Below are 19124 nucleotides of genomic sequence, written 5' to 3' on the forward strand. Positions count from 1 at the left end.
TCAGTAACTTCAAGACAATGTTATAGTTGTAGAACAAAGACAATGTTATAGTTGTAGAACAAAGACAATGTTATAGTTGTAGAACAAAGGCAATGTTATAGTTGTAGAACAAAGACAATGTTATAGTTGTAGAACAAAGGCAATGTTATGTTTGAGATAGTAGCCCGTCCGCCGTGCGATAGCTGGCCCACTGACGTACACTGTACCCTTCTATCCACCAATCTGGGTATAAAGGACAAGATAAACCCTGGAGTTATGACTCTGACCAAAGGTCGAGGACAGCCATTAGAGTTAGATATACGTGAATAAGAAACTGAAGTGGTCTCAGTGTGGCCGTAGGGGATATTCATACAGGATGTCTATGACCAGGCTTCTTCTAGTGGGGCTGATTGCTGTGGCCTGTGTGGCAGCACAGTCGGACTTAGAGAGAAGGGCACAGGAGTTTCTGGACCAGTTTGATGGGAACGCTACTCATCTCATGTATCAGTATTCCCTGGCATCATGGGCGTACAACACAGATATTTCCCAGGAGAATTTAGACAAACTGGTGAGTTTTCTGGTCGATTTAAAGTGGCATTAATGAAAGGCAGAGTTTCAAAGCCATCTTCAGAGACCCCTATGGCCTATAGCTGGGGTCCACAAGACTGGACTGACAAACACGGTGGATCTATGGTTCTGGTTCTGAACAATGTTAATAATGGTATATTGCTGTCAATTTTGGATTGGTAGGCTACATCTCAACACATAACTCCAGACAGACAACTATTTATTTTATATTGTCTAGTGTATGGTATTGTTAATATTATGAATCAAATGTCATTTCTGTCAATGTTTTGTTATGGTTTCAGGGTGTACAGAGCGCAATCTGGGGGGAATACTACAGCAAAGTATCCAAGGAGTCGGAGAACTTTCCAATCGATCAGATCAGTAATCCATTGATCAAACTCCAGCTGACTTCCCTCCAGGACAAGGGCTCTGGGGTCCTGTCCGCAGACAAAGCGGCGCATGTAAGACACATTCTTTACTGCTGTCTCTGATCTTTTTCTTCTTCTTGATTTGAATGATTTAACCTTTTAAAATCACAATTCACCAACATGCGGGTACAATGCATTTAAAATCATTGACTAGAGGACTTCTTTCCATTGTGGTCCTCTTTCAGTCCACATGTAAGATAGCTTTGTTTTCTGTCCTCATCTCTTCTATTAGTCTGACTGTCCTCATCTCTTCAATTAGTCTGACTGTCCTCATCTCTTCAATTAGTCTGACTGTCCTCATCTCTTCTATTAGTCTGACTGTCCTCATCTCTTCTATTAGTCTGACTGTCCTCATCTCTTCTATTGGTCTGACTGTCCTCATCTCTTCTATTAGTCTGACTGTCCTCATCTCTTCTATTAGTCTGACTGTCCTCATCTCTTCTATTGGTCTGACTGTCCTCATCTCTTCTATTAGTCTGACTGTCCTCATCTCTTCTATTAGTCTGACTGTCCTCATCTCTTCTATTAGTCTGACTGTCCTCATCTCTTCTATTAGTCTGACTGTCCTCATCTCCTCTATTAGTCTGACTGTCCTCATCTCTTCTATTAGTCTGACTGTCCTCATCTCTTCTATTAGTCTGACTGTCCTCATCTCTTCAATTAGTCTGACTGTCCTCATCTCTTCTATTAGTCTGACTGTCCTCATCTCTTCTATTAGTCTGACTGTCCTCATCTCTTCTATTAGTCTGACTGTCCTCATCTCTTCTATTAGTCTGACTGTCCTCATCTCTTCTATTAGTCTGACTGACCTCATCTCTTCTATTAGTCTGACTGTCCTCATCTCTTCAATTAGTCTGACTGTCCTCATCTCTTCTATTAGTCTGACTGTCCTCATCTCTTATATTAGTCTGACTGTCACAGTAAATCTGTATAAAGGCCAAATACTAACGGGAACAGGCTAGTCAAATACTCACGGGAACAGGCTAGTCAAATACTCACAGGAACAGGCTAATCAAATACTCATGGGAACAGGCTAGCCAAATACTCACGGGAACAGGCTAATCAAATACTCATGGGAACAGGCTAGCCAAATACTCACGGGAACAGGCTAGTCAAATACTCACGGGAACAGGCTAGCCAAATACTCACGGGAACAGGCTAGTCAAATACTCACGGGAACAGGCTAGTCAAATACTCACAGGAACAGGCTAGTCAAATACTCACGGGAACAGGCTAGTCAAATACTCACGGGAATAGGCTAGTCAAATACTCACGGGAACAGGCTAGTCAAATACTCATGGGAACAGGCCAGTCAAATACTCACGGGAACAGGCTAGCCAAATACTCACGGGAACAGGCTAGTCAAATACTCACGGGAACAGGCTAGTCAAATACTCACGGGAACAGGCTAGCCAAATACTCACGGGAACAGGCTAGTCAAATACTCACGGGAACAGGCTAGTCAAATACTCACGGGAACAGGCCAGTCAAATACTCACGGGAACAGGCTAGTCAAATAGTCACGGGAACAGGCTAGTCAAATACTCACGGGAACAGGCTAGTCAAATACTCACGGGAACAGGCTAGTCAAATACTCACGGGAACAGGCTAGTCAAATACTAACGGGAACAGGCTAGTCAAATAGTCACGGGAACAGGCCAGTCAAATACTCATGGGAACAGGCTAGTCAAATACTCACGGGAACAGGCTAGTCAAATACTCACGGGAACAGGCTAGTCAAATCATTGTGATACCACAACATAGCATAACTTGTTTGTGTTGTTGTTGTTGTTGTTGTTAATGTTGTTGTTGTTGTTAATGTTGTTAATGTTGTTGTTGTTAATGTTGTTGTTGTTGTTGTATTTCATGTCAGCTGAACAAAGTGATGAATGAGATGAGCTCCATCTACAGTACAGGCACGGTGTGCAAGAGAGAAGACCCCTTCGACTGTCAAACTTTGGAACCAGGTAAAGGCCGGACTCCCACATGGCTCTGGGTGAAAGTAGGACACTAAGTAATGAAGTGGGTGACATTTGGTATGGGTACAAAGTACCAACTATCAGCAGCTGTGGCAACCTGACTTTACGACCGACTGCCCTTTTACGGATGTCCAAGGTAATTGACTGAGTCCCAAATGGCACTCTATTCCCTATATAGTGCACTACTTTTGACCAGGGCCCGAGTAGTGTCAAACGTAGAGCAAAATATAGGCTCAAAAGTAGTGCACTATTTAGGGTCAAAAGTAGTGTACTAAATTGTGTACCAGTGGGATGCAGACCCTAGACTTCTATAAAAACGGTAAATCTCAAGACTACTAGTCACTCTGTCAGATACTTCAACAACAAAAAGCCCTGCCAAAAAACTCCCCTAGTTTTGAAGGAATAGTATTTCTTGTAAAAGGTGTCTCCTCACTTCAGGTTTTGGTGCTTGGATGTCTTGGTGAGGGAGGTGGCTTCAGAAATCTGAGGTCAGATAGTGGTTTAATGTTGTGTATGAAAAAAGGAACCCCAGCTCAATGATATTCCTGTATGCGAGTACACATAAAAGAATAACAAAAATACAAGGGAATGGACAAAAATACTGGTGTACTGAGGTTCTATATCAAATATGAACTATCCTTATTTCAACTGGTTTACTGCTGTGTCTAATGTCTAGGGCTGGAGAGTGTAATGGCCAACATGGACAGTGACTACTATGAGCGTCTGCATGTATGGGAGGGCTGGAGAGTGGAGGTAGGGAAGAAGATGAGGCCTCTATATGAAGACTATGTGGACCTTAAGAACGAAGCTGCCAAACTCAATGGTAGACCTACTAATACTACTACTACTACCACAGCACCTCTACTATACTACTACTACTACTACTACTACTACTACTACTACTACAGCACCTCTACTATACTACTATTACTACTGCTATAATTACTACTACTATTATTACTATTACTACTATACTTATACTACTACTACTACTACTACTACTACTACTACTACTATACTACAGCACATCTCCTATACTACTATTACTACTGCTATAATTACTACTATTACTACTACTACTACTACTACCACAGCACATCTACTATACTACTACTACTACTACTACTACTACTACTACAGCACATCTACTATACTACTACTACTACTGCTATAATTACTACTACTATTATTACTAGTACTACTATACTTATACTACTGTTACTGTTACTACTACTACTACTACTACTACTACTACTACTACCACAGCACATCTATTATACTACTACTACTACTGCTATAATTACTACTACTATTACCACTACTATACTTATACTACTATTACTACTACTACTACTATACTTATACTACTAATAATATTATTACTACTATATCACTGCTACTACTACTACTACTACTACTATATTACTATTACTAATACTACTACTAAAACTACTACTACTACTGCTATAATTACTACTACTACTATTATTATTACTACTATACTTATACTACTACTATGACTACTACTAATACTATTACTACTATATTACTGCTACTACTACTACTACTATATTACGACTACTAAAACTACTACTACAACTACTATATTACTATACTACTACTATCTTACTATACTACAAATAATATATTACCAATATACCACTACTATACTACTACTATATTACTACTATACTACTACTGCACAACTACTATACTACTACTACAAACCTGTCCAACTACTACTATATCTATCGCCACAGGTTATGAGGACTACGGAGATTATTGGAGGTCCAACTATGAAACTACCGATGAGAGCCCGTACAACTACGCCAGGGGCCAACTGATGATCGATGTGAGGCGCATTTACAAAGAGGTATGTTGTCGACTGTTGGTGGTGGTGCTTCAACTACGCTGAGCTTTTCTCACATACAAATTAAATGTATCGTATGTAGCAAAAACACTGTTAATAAAATATTATTGATACTATTTTGTATTATTGGATGTATTTGTTATTGTATATATTACTTTTATTTATTTATTTTACCCCCTTTTTCTCCCCAATTTCGTGGGATCCAATTGTTAGTAGTTACTGTCTTGTCTCATCGCTACAACTCCCGCACTGACTTGGGAGAGACGAAGGTCGAAAGCCATGCGTCCTCCGAAACACAATCCAACCAAGCCGCACTGCCTCTTTAACACAGCGCGCATCCAACCCGGAAGCCAGCCGCACCAACGTGTCGGAGGAAACACCGTACACCTTGCGACCTGGTTAGCGTGCACTGCGCTAATTTTGACTCTGCAGCTGGCCCATATACCTGAAATCGCTCAGTTCTGCCTCCAGGACAAGACTCATCCCAATAAACGTCAACCTGCTTAAGCGGCATTAGAAGACAAAAAATAATATTACCTACTGAACAACATCCATTGCAGGATAAATCAATGTTAATGTTTACATAGCTCGCCATATATGGATGTTACATTCTACTTCATGGGTTGGTTATGTAGGCTTCTTTTAACCCATTGCTTTCTACTACTGTATAGATAATAATAGGATTAGGCTATATTTTTACATTAAACACCAGAGTCTGACAGATTTCCTGTCATTCCAATTCATTTAATACCCCTTGATCTTAAAGAATACTGATTGGGCTTTCTCGTGGTCATCTTAAATTATTTATTTATTTGACAATATGTAGAAAAATACCACGGGGGCGTTGAGAAGGGAGGAACTGCCTCAAACTTTTATTCCATAGGCTGGGATCCGCACTATGAAGCGGTTGCAAGAACGCATTTTATACTGGCTGTATACTGGAATATTCATTACGCCTATTCTGTTGCAAAACGTTTCTTAGACGGAAGCAAACTGGACGAAACGGGGAGGGACCTACCTGAATTTGTCCAATAGAAACTATTGTTTTGCTCTGTTTGCTTCCGTTTGGTTCTGTCATAAAAACCACGATTTATAGGCAGCTTAAACTTCTTATATTCAACCATTATTGGGTTAAAATACACATATACATTTGTGAACAGCCACCCACAACATCCACATTCACAACAACCACAATCCGTAAGGCGCTAATAGCTAAATGAGAGCGCAGCAGTCTATGCGCTATGCAGCCTAGATATCAGTAATAAGTGATATCCGTATCGCTGTAGACTACACCACTACTACTCAAGTTGGACAACCTTTGGATGCCGACAGCAGTCACTACATCGGAAGACATAGTTTGGACTGTAGCCTACAAAAGCATATTCCTGCGATCCATCAAACGCATTTGTTGTGTCATCATAGTGGTCTCTAATTTGTGGTCAGACTCGCTCAGGCAGAACAAATAAAAATGACCGAGGTAAAGACAGTTTCAAGTTGGATATTCGACGGATATTCGCGCATTCAAACCTCAATAGCTTTCAAATTACTTGAGCCACAGACTCCAAATAAGTGTCATGATGTTGGAAAAATTGCGCACACTAGATTTGGACATTAATTCGCTTTCCAAAGCTAATAAACATGTGGAAATGTGAGCAGCATTTTGTATTCCTAGTTGAATTAGTTAGGGAGCATAAACAAAGTACAAACTTTTTTTTTTTTTTTACATTTGAATTTCAATAGCTCCTTGGTCATGTGACCTACTGACTTCAAACAAGATTCAGGATGTCCACTCAGTGGGCCTACACATTGCACACCCTTTAGTTAGTCCATTTTCATCTCACATGTTTTTACATGAATTTTTCCAAATTTAAAATGTCAATAGCTCCTTGGTCATGTGACTTAATGACTTAAAACAAGGTCCAGAATGTCCACTGAAGACCCTTCTATATCGCACACCCTTTAGTTTGTCCATTTTCATCTCACAAGATTTTTCATACATTTTTCTAAATTAAAAATGTATATCTTACAGGCCTACATCTTCTCTCATTTCGTTGGGGTGTCACCTCACCAAATCTGAATACCATGATGTTGACATATTTGCTATATTTGCTAGGCCTTTTTTGTAATCTAAACATGTATTTCGATTTACACAACTGAAAGGTGCAGGTGGCCGAGGCACAGAAGTAAGGTGAGGCTTTTTTTCGGCTGTGACTAGCTTTGATATGCTGGTATTTGAATTCCAAGGTGCAGCATGGATTGACCTTATTAAATTCAGAATACAGCACGTCTGTCCACGGCTGTTGTAGATTTGAGGGACCTGGTAAGGGCTTTATTTTCTTCCACCTGTCCATCTTAATGGAAATGTAAAATGACTTTGCCCCTGGTCTGGTCATTGTTTTAGCATCACTCACTTGTTCTGGCCCTCTGTCTCTGGAGTACTCTTCATCACGTTGTGCTTGTATGTCATCTTTTCTGTCCTCTAGAGCCTCTTCCTCACCTTCTGGCCCTCTGTCTCCAGAGTACTCTTCATCACGTTGTGCTTGTATGTCATCTTTCCTGTCCTCTAGAGCCTCTTCCTCACCTTCTGGCCCTCTGTCTCCAGAGTACTCTTCATCACGTTGTGCTTGTATGTCATCGTTCCTGTCCTCTAGAGCCTCTTCCTCACCTTCTGTCCCTCTGTCTCCAGAGTACTCTTCATCACGTTGTGCTTGTATGTCATCTTTCCTGTCCTCTAGAGCCTCTTCCTCACCTTCTGTTCCTCTGTCTCTGGAGTACTCTTCATCACATTGTGCTTGTATGTCATCTTTCCTGTCCTCTAGAGCCTCTTCCTCACCTTCTGGCCCTCTGTCTCTGGAGTACTCTTCATCACGTTGTGCTTGTATGTCATCTTTCCTGTCCTCTAGAGCCTCTTCCTCACCTTCTGTCTCTCTGTCTCCAGAGTACTCTTCATCACGTTGTGCTTGTATGTCATCTTTCCTGTCCTCTAGAGCCTCTTCCTCACCTTCTGTCCCTTTGTCTCCAGAGTACTCTTCATCACGTTGTGCTTGTATGTCGTCTTTCCTGTCCTCTAGAGCCTCTTCCTCACCTTCTGGCCCTCTGTCTCCAGAGTACTCTTCATCACGTTGTGCTTGTATGTCATCTTTCCTGTCCTCTAGAGCCTCTTCCTCACCTTCTGTCCCTCTGTCTCCAGAGTACTCTTCATCACGTTGTGCTTGTATGTCATCTTTCCTGTCCTCTAGAGCCTCTTCCTCACCTTCTGGCCCTCTGTCTCCAGAGTACTCTTCATCACGTTGTGCTTGTATGTCATCTTTCCTGTCCTCTAGAGCCTCTGCCTCACATTCTGGCCCTCTGTCTCTGGAGTACTCTTCATCACGTTGTGCTTGTATGTCATCTTTCCTGTCCTCTAGAGCCTCTTCCTCACCTTCTGTCCCTCTGTCTCCAGAGTACTCTTCATCACGTTGTGCTTGTATGTCATCTTTCCTGTCCTCTAGAGCCTCTTCCTCACCTTCTGGCCCTCTGTCTCTGGAGTACTCTTCATCACGTTGTGCTTGTATGTCATCTTTCCTGTCCTCTAGAGTCTCTGCCTCACCTTCTGGCCCTCTGTCTCTGGAGTACTCTTCATCACGTTGTGCTTGTATGTCATCTTTCCTGTCCTCTAGAGCCTCTTCCTCACCTTCTGTCTCTCTGTCTCCAGAGTACTCTTCATCACGTTGTGCTTGTATGTCATCTTTCCTGTCCTCTAGAGCCTCTTCCTCACCTTCTGTCCCTCTGTCTCCAGAGTACTCTTCATCACGTTGTGCTTGTATGTCATCTTTCCTGTCCTCTAGAGCCTCTTCCTCACCTTCTGGCCCTCTGTCTCCAGAGTACTCTTCATCACGTTGTGCTTGTATGTCATCTTTCCTGTCCTCTAGAGCCTCTTCCTCACCTTCTGTCCCTCTGTCTCCAGAGTACTCTTCATCACGTTGTGCTTGTATGTCATCTTTCCTGTCCTCTAGAGCCTCTTCCTCACCTTCTGGCCCTCTGTCTCCAGAGTACTCTTCATCACGTTGTGCTTGTATGTCATCTTTCCTGTCCTCTAGAGCCTCTGCCTCACATTCTGGCCCTCTGTCTCTGGAGTACTCTTCATCACGTTGTGCTTGTATGTCATCTTTCCTGTCCTCTAGAGCCTCTTCCTCACCTTCTGGCCCTCTGTCTCTGGAGTAATGATCTAGTTGGTGTTGACTGAATTTCTGGCCATCATCAATATTTCCCTTTCCATTGTCATCTTTATTTGCCAGTTTCATGACACGCTCTGTTTCCAATGTGTTGTTAACTCAATAATTTTGTTGTTGTTGTTGTATGTTTTCTGTAATGACATTAAAAGTGAATTATTCACTATGTCGATACCTTTACGTCACTCAGAAATACAAAAAACTATAAAAATGTAAGTTGATCACTGTGTAACAGTACTGCTGCCGTCCCTCTCCTCACCCCTACCTGGGCTCGAACCAGGAACCCTCTGCACACATAGACAACTGACACCCACGAAGGATCGTTACCCATCGCGCCACAAAAGCCACGGCCCTTGCAGAGCAAGGGGAACAACTACTTCAAGGTCTCAGAGCGAGTGACGTCACTAATTGAAAGGCTATTAGCGCGCACCACCGCTAACTAGCTAGACATTTCACATCGGTTACAACTGCACAGGAAAAAAACTGTAGTTTCAAAGTGTAGTTGTGGTGTGAATGTTATACATTTTGGTGTTGCACAAAATATGTAGGAATGTATTTTTCCAGTTAGAAATAGTAGGCCATGCATCACATAACTATTTTCATCAGCAAAACGAACCCTCAAATGCACTATTGCATTTTGTAAGTTGTCTGCAGGTGGCTTGTTGTGAATGCACTCAGAAATCAAGTCATTATCAGGTGATGTAAACTGTGTGCTAATCCTCAACGTAGAAGGATTTGTCTTAATGTACAGTATATGAAAGTGATGCTACAAAAAGGATTCTTTCACATTATCAAGCTCACTCTGACTGACAAATCACTGCCTATTACTGTGATTAAAAAGAGCATATGAAACGTTGTTTTTCATGAGGTCTTCCTGTGCGCCTTCCTTTAATTTAAGCACCTCTGTTTGAACACCTCTCCTGTCCTTGTTCCATACCACATACAGCCATTTGCGGATATTTTCAGTGTCCATGTGAAAGCTAGTTATTGAGAGGCTGGAACATTTGTTAACTTCAAATTTTTTTTTTAACACCGATGTAAAATGAAGACCTGCAAAGCTTACAGATTTAATCTAATAGCATGAGATGAAACTAGACAAACATCAGAGTGTGCGATATGAAGGCAGAGTCAGTGGACATTCTGAACCTTGTTCGAGGTCGGTAGGCCACATGACCAAGTAGCTATTGACATTTTACATTTGGAAAAATTCATGTAAAAACGTGTGAGATGAAAATGGACAAACTAGAGGGTGTGCAATATACACGTGTATTCAATGGACATTCTGAACCTTGTTTAAGTCAGTAGGTCATATGACCAATGAGCTATTGAAATTCAAAAATGTAAAAAAATAATAAAAATTTAAAATAGTGCGAGATGTAAATCGACAAAAGAAAGTGTGTACAATGTGTGTCTATGCCATCGGGTTAGCTACAATCAGTTTTGAACGTTTTAGCAGTAATGGTTAAAGAGCTATTGAAATGTGAAAAATGTGATTTGTCACTATGTAGACGGTCCCTAATTGCTGTTGGTGGACTAAGGAAAACTACAGGCGAATATCCATGGAATATCCAACCTGAAACTGGCTTAACCTCGGTATAAAAATGTGCCCCTTTTATCAATGCTGATTTGAATGTCATTGAGAAACAAAAAGGTGTCAAATAATTTGTTTGTTTCCTTTCTGAATTTAAAAGTAATACTAGAAGTAATCATATCGGTATCGGTAATCTGATTACAATATTCTTGCTGGGAACATAACGAATTAGAGTTAGATTTTTGGAATCCGTTATATGTAATCCGTTACTCCCGACTTGCCACATGAATCCGACTTGCCACATGAAAGAAATTGTGTTTTTATGTTATATTGCACCTCTATTGTGTCTGTCCAGATCCTCCCCCTCTACATTGAGCTGCATGCCTATGTGAGGGCTAAGCTGCAGGCCAAACACCCTGAACACATCCACCCAGAGGGAGGCTTACCTGCACATCTACTGGGTAAGGTCACTGGACAGGGGTCAGCTTTTGCTCCAACACTGCTGGTACATGACGGATTCAGTTTATGAAGGTCTTCTCTCTCTCTCTCTCTAATGACCTTTTTCAGGTGACATGTGGGGAAGGTTTTGGACAGGTCTTTACCCCATCTCAACCCCTTTTCCAGAGAAAACCGATATTGATGTGACGGACACTATGATCGCACAGGTTGAGTGAAACTAAATAATGATCTGCTATTTTATGTATCCAATATAAACCTTGAAAATTGTAGACTAGGAATCGTGGGTTGGATCTGAAGGAAACAAGTTTGACTTTAATAGTGACTTCTGTTACTTTCAATTCTTACCCCCTAAAATACACCGTGAGTTAAACACATTTTCTGTAATTCCCAGAAATGGCCTAAGGACAGACTGTTCCAAGAAGCAGAGAAGTTTTTCATGTCGGTGGGTCTATACAAGATGTTCGATAACTTCTGGAAGGACTCTATGCTGGAGAAACCTACTGATGGCAGGAAGGTGGTGTGCCACCCTACAGCCTGGGACATGGGGAACAGAGAGGACTTCAGGTAACAGGAATCGTATTCATCCTGCATTTAACTAGCCTAGCGGTTAAGAGCATTGGGCCAGTAACCAAAAGGTCGCTGGTTTGACTCCCTGAGCAGGCAAGGTGGACAACTCTGTGTAACGGATGTGAAATGGCTAGCTAGTTAGCGGTGGTGCGCGCTAAGGCCTTTCAATCGGTGATGTCACTTGTTGATGTGTGCAGAGGGTCCCTGGTTCGCGCCCGGGTCGGGGCAAGGGGACGGACTAAAGTTAAACTGTTACATTGATGCTGTTGACCCGGATCCCTGGTTGCTGCGGAAAAGGAGGAGGTCGAAAGGGGGGTGAGTGTAACCGATGTGAAATGGCTAGCTAGTTAGCGGTGGTGCGCGCTAATAGCGTTTCAATCGGTGACGTCACTCGCTTTGAGACCTTGAAGTAGTGGTTCCCCTTGCTCTGCAAGGGCCGCGGCTTTTGTGGAGCGATGGGTAACGATGCTTCGTGGGTGACTGTTGTTGATGTGTGCAGAGTGCGCCCGGGTCGGGGCGAGGGGACGGAATAAAGTTAAACTGTTACATCTGCTGTTCTGCCTTTGAGCAAGGCAGTTAACCTCCAACAACAACTGCTCCCCGGGTGTTGATGACGTGGACGACGATTAAGGCGGCCCTCAGCACCTCTCTAATTCAGAGGGGTTGGGTTAAATCCGGAAGACACATTTTGGTTGAATGCATTCAGTTGTACAACAAACTAGGTATCCCCCTTTCCGTTCACTTAGCCCAGGACATGCAGAGTGACAAGCCTTAGGGAGGGACAGAGAGGACTCCAGGTAACAGGAATCATGTTCGTACTGTATTTATCCCCGGACACGCAGTAAGTAGAGCCTTAGAGAGGGACAGAGACATTGCATGCACTAACTACTGATATATAATTCATATCCTGTTAGTCACAGCAGCATGTCATAAAGATATGAAGGAATTCTGTTGTGAAACATAAGTCATCAAGGTCAAATCCTCAGCACGTTCAACTTCTTTTCAAAATGCTGTACACACATGTAGAATTACATCTGAGGGAGTTTATCTGATTTTGTAGGCTATACCGCCTTACACTCAGCATCAATTGTAATGATTAAATATTAATCATAAATATGAACTTATTATACGGTATTGTACTGTATTAAAATGTATTATACTGTATTATATACTGTATTACTGTATTATACTGTATTATGTATTATTCTTTATTATAACGTATTATACTGTATTATATACTGTATTATGTATTATTCTGTATTATACTGTATTATAACGTATTATACTGTATTATGTATTATTCTGTATTATACTGTTTTATAATGTATTATACCCTATTATACTGTATTATACTGTATTATGTATAATTCTGTATTATAACGTAGTATACTGTATTATACTGTATTATGTATTATACTGTATTATGTATTATTCTGTATTATATACTGTATTTTACATATTATAATGCATTATACTGTATTATATTGTATTATTCTGTATTATACTGTATTATACTGTATTATACTGTACTTCCCTGACTTTGTCTACTTCTTAAATTTCCCCCATTTCCAGGATCAAGATGTGTACGGAGGTGAACATGGACCACTTCCTGACAGCGCACCATGAGATGGGACACAACCAGTACCAGATGGCCTACAGGAATCTGTCCTACCTGCTGAGAGACGGGGCTAACGAGGGCTTCCACGAGGCCGTGGGGGAGATCATGTCCCTGTCTGCTGCCACCCCCAAACACCTGAAGGCCCTGGGACTCCTGCCAGACGACTTCGTCGAGGATAAAGGTGACACCTGAGTCAGGGGTAGGGGCAGGTAGTGGTAGAAGCAGATCTAGATCTGATGATAACAGTTAGACAACAGTTGTTGTTGTTATAGCTGGTCTATGGAATTCCTGAGTTACACCTGAACAGAGTCAGGGTCAGGGTCAGGGTCAGGGACAGGGTCTGGGACAGGGTCAGGGCCAGGGTCAGGGACAGGGTCTGGGACAGGGACAGGGTCTGGGACAGGGTCAGGGACAGGGACAGGGTCAGGGACAGGGACAGGGTCAGGGACAGGGTCAGGGTCAGGGACAGGGACAGGACAGGGTCAGGGACAGGGTCAAGGACAGGGTCAGGGACAGGGTCAGGGACAGGGTCAGGGTCTGGGTCAGGGTCAGGGTCTGGGACAGGGTCAGGGACAGGGTCAGGGACAGGACAGGGTCAGGGACAGGGTCAAGGACAGGGTCAGGGACAGGGTCAGGGTCTGGGACAGGGACAGGGTCTGGTACAGGGTCAGGGACAGGGTCAGGGTCAGGGACAGGGACAGGACAGGGTCAGGACAGGGACAGGGTCAGGACAGGGTCAGGGACAGAGACAGGGTCAAGGACAGGGTCAGGACAGGGACAGGGTCAAGGACAGGGTCAGGACAGGGACAGAGACAGGGTCAGGACAGGGTCAGGGACAGAGACAGGGTCAAGGACAGGGTCAGGACAGGGTCAGGACAGGGACAGGGACAGAGACAGGGTCAGGACAGGGTCAGGGACAGAGACAGGGTCAAGGACAGGGTCAGGACAGGGTCAGGGTCAGGACAGGGACAGGGTCAAGGACAGGGTCAGGGTCAGGACAGGGACAGGGTCAAGGACAGGGTCAGGGTCAGGACAGGGACAGGGTCAGGACAGGGACAGGGACAGGACAGGGACAGGGTCAGGGTCAGGGACAGGGTCAGGGACAGGGTCAGGGACAGATTCAGGGACAGGGTCAGGGACAGGGTCAGGGACAGGGTCAGGGACAGGGTCAGGGACAGATTCAGGGACAGGGTCAGGGACAGGGTCAAGGACATTGCCAGGGTTAGGGACAGATTCAGGGCCAACGCCAGGGCAGGTATGAGCAAATCTACATGTATATCTGATGAGGATAATTGACACTGAGTCAGACCATGTTGTAGGTTTAGTTTCACGTTGTTTCATCAAAATGGCTCCTCTAGTGACTTCCTGTCTCGGATAACCAGAGACCACTACACTTTATTTTCTATATAGTGTCACCATTTTAGATGTGCCCTCTCTCAAACAGCACTTCTTCCTCTTCCTCCCGCCCCAATGCAGAGACTGAGATCAACTTCCTGATGAAGCAGGCCCTGACCATGGTGGCCACCCTGCCTTTCACCTACATGCTGGAGGAGTGGAGGTGGCAGGTCTTCCTGGGGACCATCCCCAAGGACCAGTGGATGCAGCGCTGGTGGGAGATGAAGTAAGGAAGGACCTCTTCTGGAGCTTCTTCAGCTTGTCATAGGTCATAGTTGATTTAGCTTTAGGTGTTGGGAGATAAATAGTCAGAAACAATATGTCAGTGTTGTATATCAATGTAAAGAAGGAGCTCTAGTGGAGGCCTAGCGTTTTTACCTCATAGTTGGTTTTAGCTATACACTGTAGGGACATTACAATGCTAACTATTGATGCTAACTCTGTTACCAGGAGGGATATGGTCGGTGTAGTGGAGCCCTTACCCAGAGATGAGACATACTGTGACCCGCCTGCTCTGTTCCACGTGTCCGGAGACTACTCCTTCATCAGGTCTCATCTCAATACTTCTCACATCCAGCCATTCTCAATACCCCTCACATCCAGCCATTCTCAATACCCCTCACATCCAGCCATTCTCAATACCCCTCACATCCAGCCATTCTCAACACCCCTCACATCCAGCCATTCTTGTTGTAATGCCGTATCTGTCTCTGTGCAGATCTGGGTCCAATTGCAATTGAGGTTTCGCTTGATTTTAGATTTAGTATTTTGGGGACTATTAAAGTGGTTCCATTGTACCTGGTAAACTAAATCCCACTTAGCTCAGGAATTAGAACTATGTACAGTCCATGTATGAGGAAGGACCTATCCTGGAGCTTCTTCAGCTTGTCATAGGTCATTTAGCTTTAGGTGGTGGGAGATGATGAAGCATAGACATGTATTTGACCCAGGACTGTCTCTGTCTGTCATAGATACTTCACCAGGACATGTACTGTATTTGACCCAGGACTGTCTCTGTCTGTCATAGATACTTCACCAGGACATGTACTGTATTTGACCCAGGACTGTCTCTGTCTGTCATAGATACTTCACCAGGACATGTACTGTATTTGACCCAGGACTGTCTCTGTCTGTCATAGATACTTCACCAGGACATGTACTGTATTTGACCCAGGACTGTCTCTGTCTGTCATAGATACTTCACCAGGACATGTACTGTATTTGACCCAGGACTGTCTCTGTCTGTCATAGATACTTCACCAGGACATGTACTGTATTTGACCCAGGACTGTCTCTGTCTGTCATAGATACTTCACCAGGACATGTACTGTATTTGACCCAGGACTGTCTCTGTTTGTCATAGATACTTCACCAGGACATGTACTGTATTTGACCCAGGACTGTCTCTGTCTGTCATAGATACTTCACCAGGACTATCTATCAGTTCCAGTTCCAGAAGGCCCTCTGTGAGGCAGCTGGCCACTCTGGACCCTTATTCAAGTGTGACATCACCAACTCTACAGTAGCCGGGGACAAGCTCAGGTGCTCCTACCAAATCTGTTTGTTGTTGCGTCTGTCATGTCTACTTCTGAGAATGCTGAATGGCCAATGAACAAGTCAATAAACTAACAACCAAATCTCATTTTACAGGGCGATGCTGGAGTTTGGGAGGTCAGAGTCGTGGACCAGAGCCCTGGAGACGATTTCAGGAAATGCGAAGATGGACTCCGCCCCTCTCCTAGACTACTTCAAGGACCTCCATTTTTGGCTAATAGAAGAAAACAGGAAGAACAACAGGAAGCCAGGATGGAGAGCAGCTGAAGACCCATGTGAGTCCCTATAGAGTAGTGTCCCTATCCATACTAGGGCACTATCTAGTGTGCATAGCCAATATATCGCTTCACACAAAGTAGTACAAAAGTACAGAGGACCCATGTGAGTCCAGATTCTGTATCTAGCTCACTATCTAGTGTGCATAGCCAATATATCGCTTCACACTAAGTTCTATGCAATTTGAGATATAGTTAAAAGTTATATATTCTATATATAATAATGCATATTTTCTGTCTGTTCAACAGTCTCAAAGAATGCCTACAAAGTGAGGTTGAGTCTGAAAGCAGCTATGGGTGACAAGGCAGTGAGTACACTAAGCTGAGTTTACTGTGGTTGTAAAACAGCTCCACTACCTTTTCTTTTGGACAATCTCTTCATATAATCCAGTTGAACTGACTTGAATTGTCTCTCTTCCAGTACATTTGGAACGCCAACGAGATGTACCTGTTCAAAGCCAACATGGCCTACGCCATGAGACAGTATTACCTTGAGGTCAACAAGACGGAAGCTCTTTTCACGTAAGTGTTTCACAATAAAAGTCCACAGGTTGCTTCACAATAAAAGTTCACCTAGACATCACTCTCAGCTTTCCTTCTCTTTATGTCATTCACTCCCATCACATTCCAGAATGAAAATGTATATATATAATTGTATCAATATTATTTATTAGAATCTTCTTGTGACATCACATAATTGTATTATTATCTTTGTTCCAGGACAGAGAACATCCACACCTACAAGGAGACAGCCAGAATCTCTTTCTACTTTGTTGTGACTGACCCTGCCAACCCTGCCGTGGTCATTCCCAAAGCTGAGGTAGAGGCCGCTATCAGGTAAAGGAGTCGACCCTTGAACGTGAGCTGATTACACATGCTAAAACAAACTTTGCCCGATCATATCTGCCGAACTGATTGAGTGACACCACAAGACTGTCTGAAACAGAGTAATAACACTTTGTAGCATTCTTGATGTGGTTTCTGTAACTACAGCCGTAAACAAAGTTGCATTTTCCCGCCAGCATTCAGTAAATCCTCTTATGGGTGTTTTATTTGTATTGTATTTGTACTTGAAACACTCCTAACATTACCCATAACCCCATGACTCAAGCCATCGTCCATCTCACTAGGATGTCCAGAGGTCGAATCAACGACGCATTCAAACTGGACGATAAAACTCTGGAGTTCGAGGGTCTCCTAGCAACGCTGGCCCCGCCCGTGGAGCAGCCGGTCACCGTCTGGCTGGTGGTGTTTGGGGTGGTCATGGGACTGGTGGTCTGCATGGGCTGTTACCTCATTATCTCTGGCTTCAGAGACAGGAAGAAGTGAGTCTGGGCCGTATTCATAACAGGGTTGATTATCTCTGATTTCAGAGACAGGAAGAAGTGAGTCTGGGCCGTATTCATAACAGGGTTGATTATCTCTGGCTTCAGAGACAGGAAGAAGTGAGCCTGGGCCGTATTCATAACAGGGTTGATCATCTCTGATTTCAGAGACAGGAAGAAGTGAATCTGGGCCGTATTCATAACAGGGTTGATCATCTCTGATTTCAGAGACAGGAAGAAGTGAATCTGGGCCGTATTCATAACAGGGTTGATTATCTCTGATTTCAGAGACAGGAAGAAGTGAGTCTGGGCCGTATTCATAACAGGGTTGATTATCTCTGGCTTCAGAGACAGGAAGAAGTGAGTCTGGGCCGTATTCATAACAGGGTTGATCATCTCTGATTTCAGAGACAGGAAGAAGTGAATCTGGGCCGTATTCATAACAGGGTTGATCATCTCTGATTTCAGAGACAGGAAGAAGTGAATCTGGGCCGTATTCATAACAGGGTTGATCATCTCTGATTTCAGAGACAGGAAGAAGCGAGTCTGGGCCGTATTCATAACAGGGTTGATCATCTCTGATTTCAGAGACAGGAAGAAGCGAGTCTGGGCCGTATTCATAACAGGGTTGATTATCTCTGGGTTCAGAGACAGTAAGAAGTGAGTTTGGGCCGTATTCATTATAGGATTGCAAAATTCTTCCAACCAGGATTTCTGGAAAACCAGGGAATGTTGTCAAAGTTACCAGGATTTTGCAACCCTGTTCATAAAGCATACCAGAGTAGGTGTGCTGATCTAGGATCAGGTCCTCCCTGTCCATGTAATCATGTATTCATTATGATTTAAAAGGCAAACCTGATCCTAGGTCAGCACCAACTGAGATGCTATATGTTGTTTTAAGGAATGAAAAGAGTAAAGAGAGGTTCAAGTACAGTTTGAACCAAACTTAATCCTGAACTTAATCCTGAACTTAATCCTGCTATCTAGTCAACCTAAATCAACAACATCAAGTATTTGACACATGTATTCAACTCAGGTCTGGAAGAGACAAATTAGTTGCTACATCACTTGCAAATTGTGAGGTTGTTAATAAAATATGGAAAATGTGTCTTAAAATTGCTTAAATGAACATGACACAGTCCTTTCTCTTCTATATCGCCAGGAAATCTGCAGCGAAAGCTGAAGAGAATGCAGAGAACCCCTACGGCGTGACCAACAAAACATTTGAGGGAGAAGAGGATGAACAGACAGGATTCTGAGTCGGTGATTGTCAGTATGAAAGTTTGACAGACGACTTGACAGATCTGAAAACCCCCTACAACAACAGCACTTTCAAGAAGACCACATTAGAAGTTGGATCATTCGT

At 43.2% G+C, this 19124-nt stretch overlaps 1 protein-coding gene across 1 annotated transcript; it reads left to right on the plus strand.

The window, feature by feature from the left end:
- The first annotated feature begins 304 nt into the window (after window positions 1-304).
- ace2 (angiotensin I converting enzyme 2) lies at window positions 305-19058 on the plus strand. Its single transcript, XM_055930246.1, has 18 exons — window positions 305-547; window positions 849-1007; window positions 2848-2941; window positions 3630-3776; window positions 4714-4826; window positions 10921-11026; window positions 11133-11230; window positions 11416-11588; window positions 13164-13390; window positions 14686-14830; window positions 15055-15153; window positions 16024-16146; window positions 16255-16433; window positions 16683-16741; window positions 16855-16955; window positions 17154-17270; window positions 17564-17758; window positions 18921-19058. Exons 1-18 carry the CDS (start codon window positions 356-358, stop codon window positions 19015-19017), a joined length of 2424 nt encoding a protein of 807 aa, XP_055786221.1. The 5' UTR covers window positions 305-355; the 3' UTR covers window positions 19018-19058.
- The last annotated feature ends 66 nt before the right edge of the window (window positions 19059-19124 follow it).

This window comes from Salvelinus fontinalis, chromosome 7 (genome assembly GCF_029448725.1).
Source record: "Salvelinus fontinalis isolate EN_2023a chromosome 7, ASM2944872v1, whole genome shotgun sequence".
In the NCBI taxonomy this organism is placed as follows: domain Eukaryota; kingdom Metazoa; phylum Chordata; class Actinopteri; order Salmoniformes; family Salmonidae; genus Salvelinus; species Salvelinus fontinalis.

What these genes read in the sequence shown, in the direction of transcription:
- ace2 (XM_055930246.1), top strand. Translation starts at nt 356, where the DNA reads ATGTCTATGACCAGGCTTCTTCTAGTGGGGCTGATTGCTGTGGCCTGT. An exon ending in CAGCGCTGGTGGGAGATGAA is followed by an intron (nt 14,831 to 15,054) that starts GTAAGGAAGGAC and finishes CTCTGTTACCAG; the next exon opens with GAGGGATATGGTCGGTGTAG. An exon ending in GAGGTAGAGGCCGCTATCAG is followed by an intron (nt 17,271 to 17,563) that starts GTAAAGGAGTCG and finishes CCATCTCACTAG; the next exon opens with GATGTCCAGAGGTCGAATCA.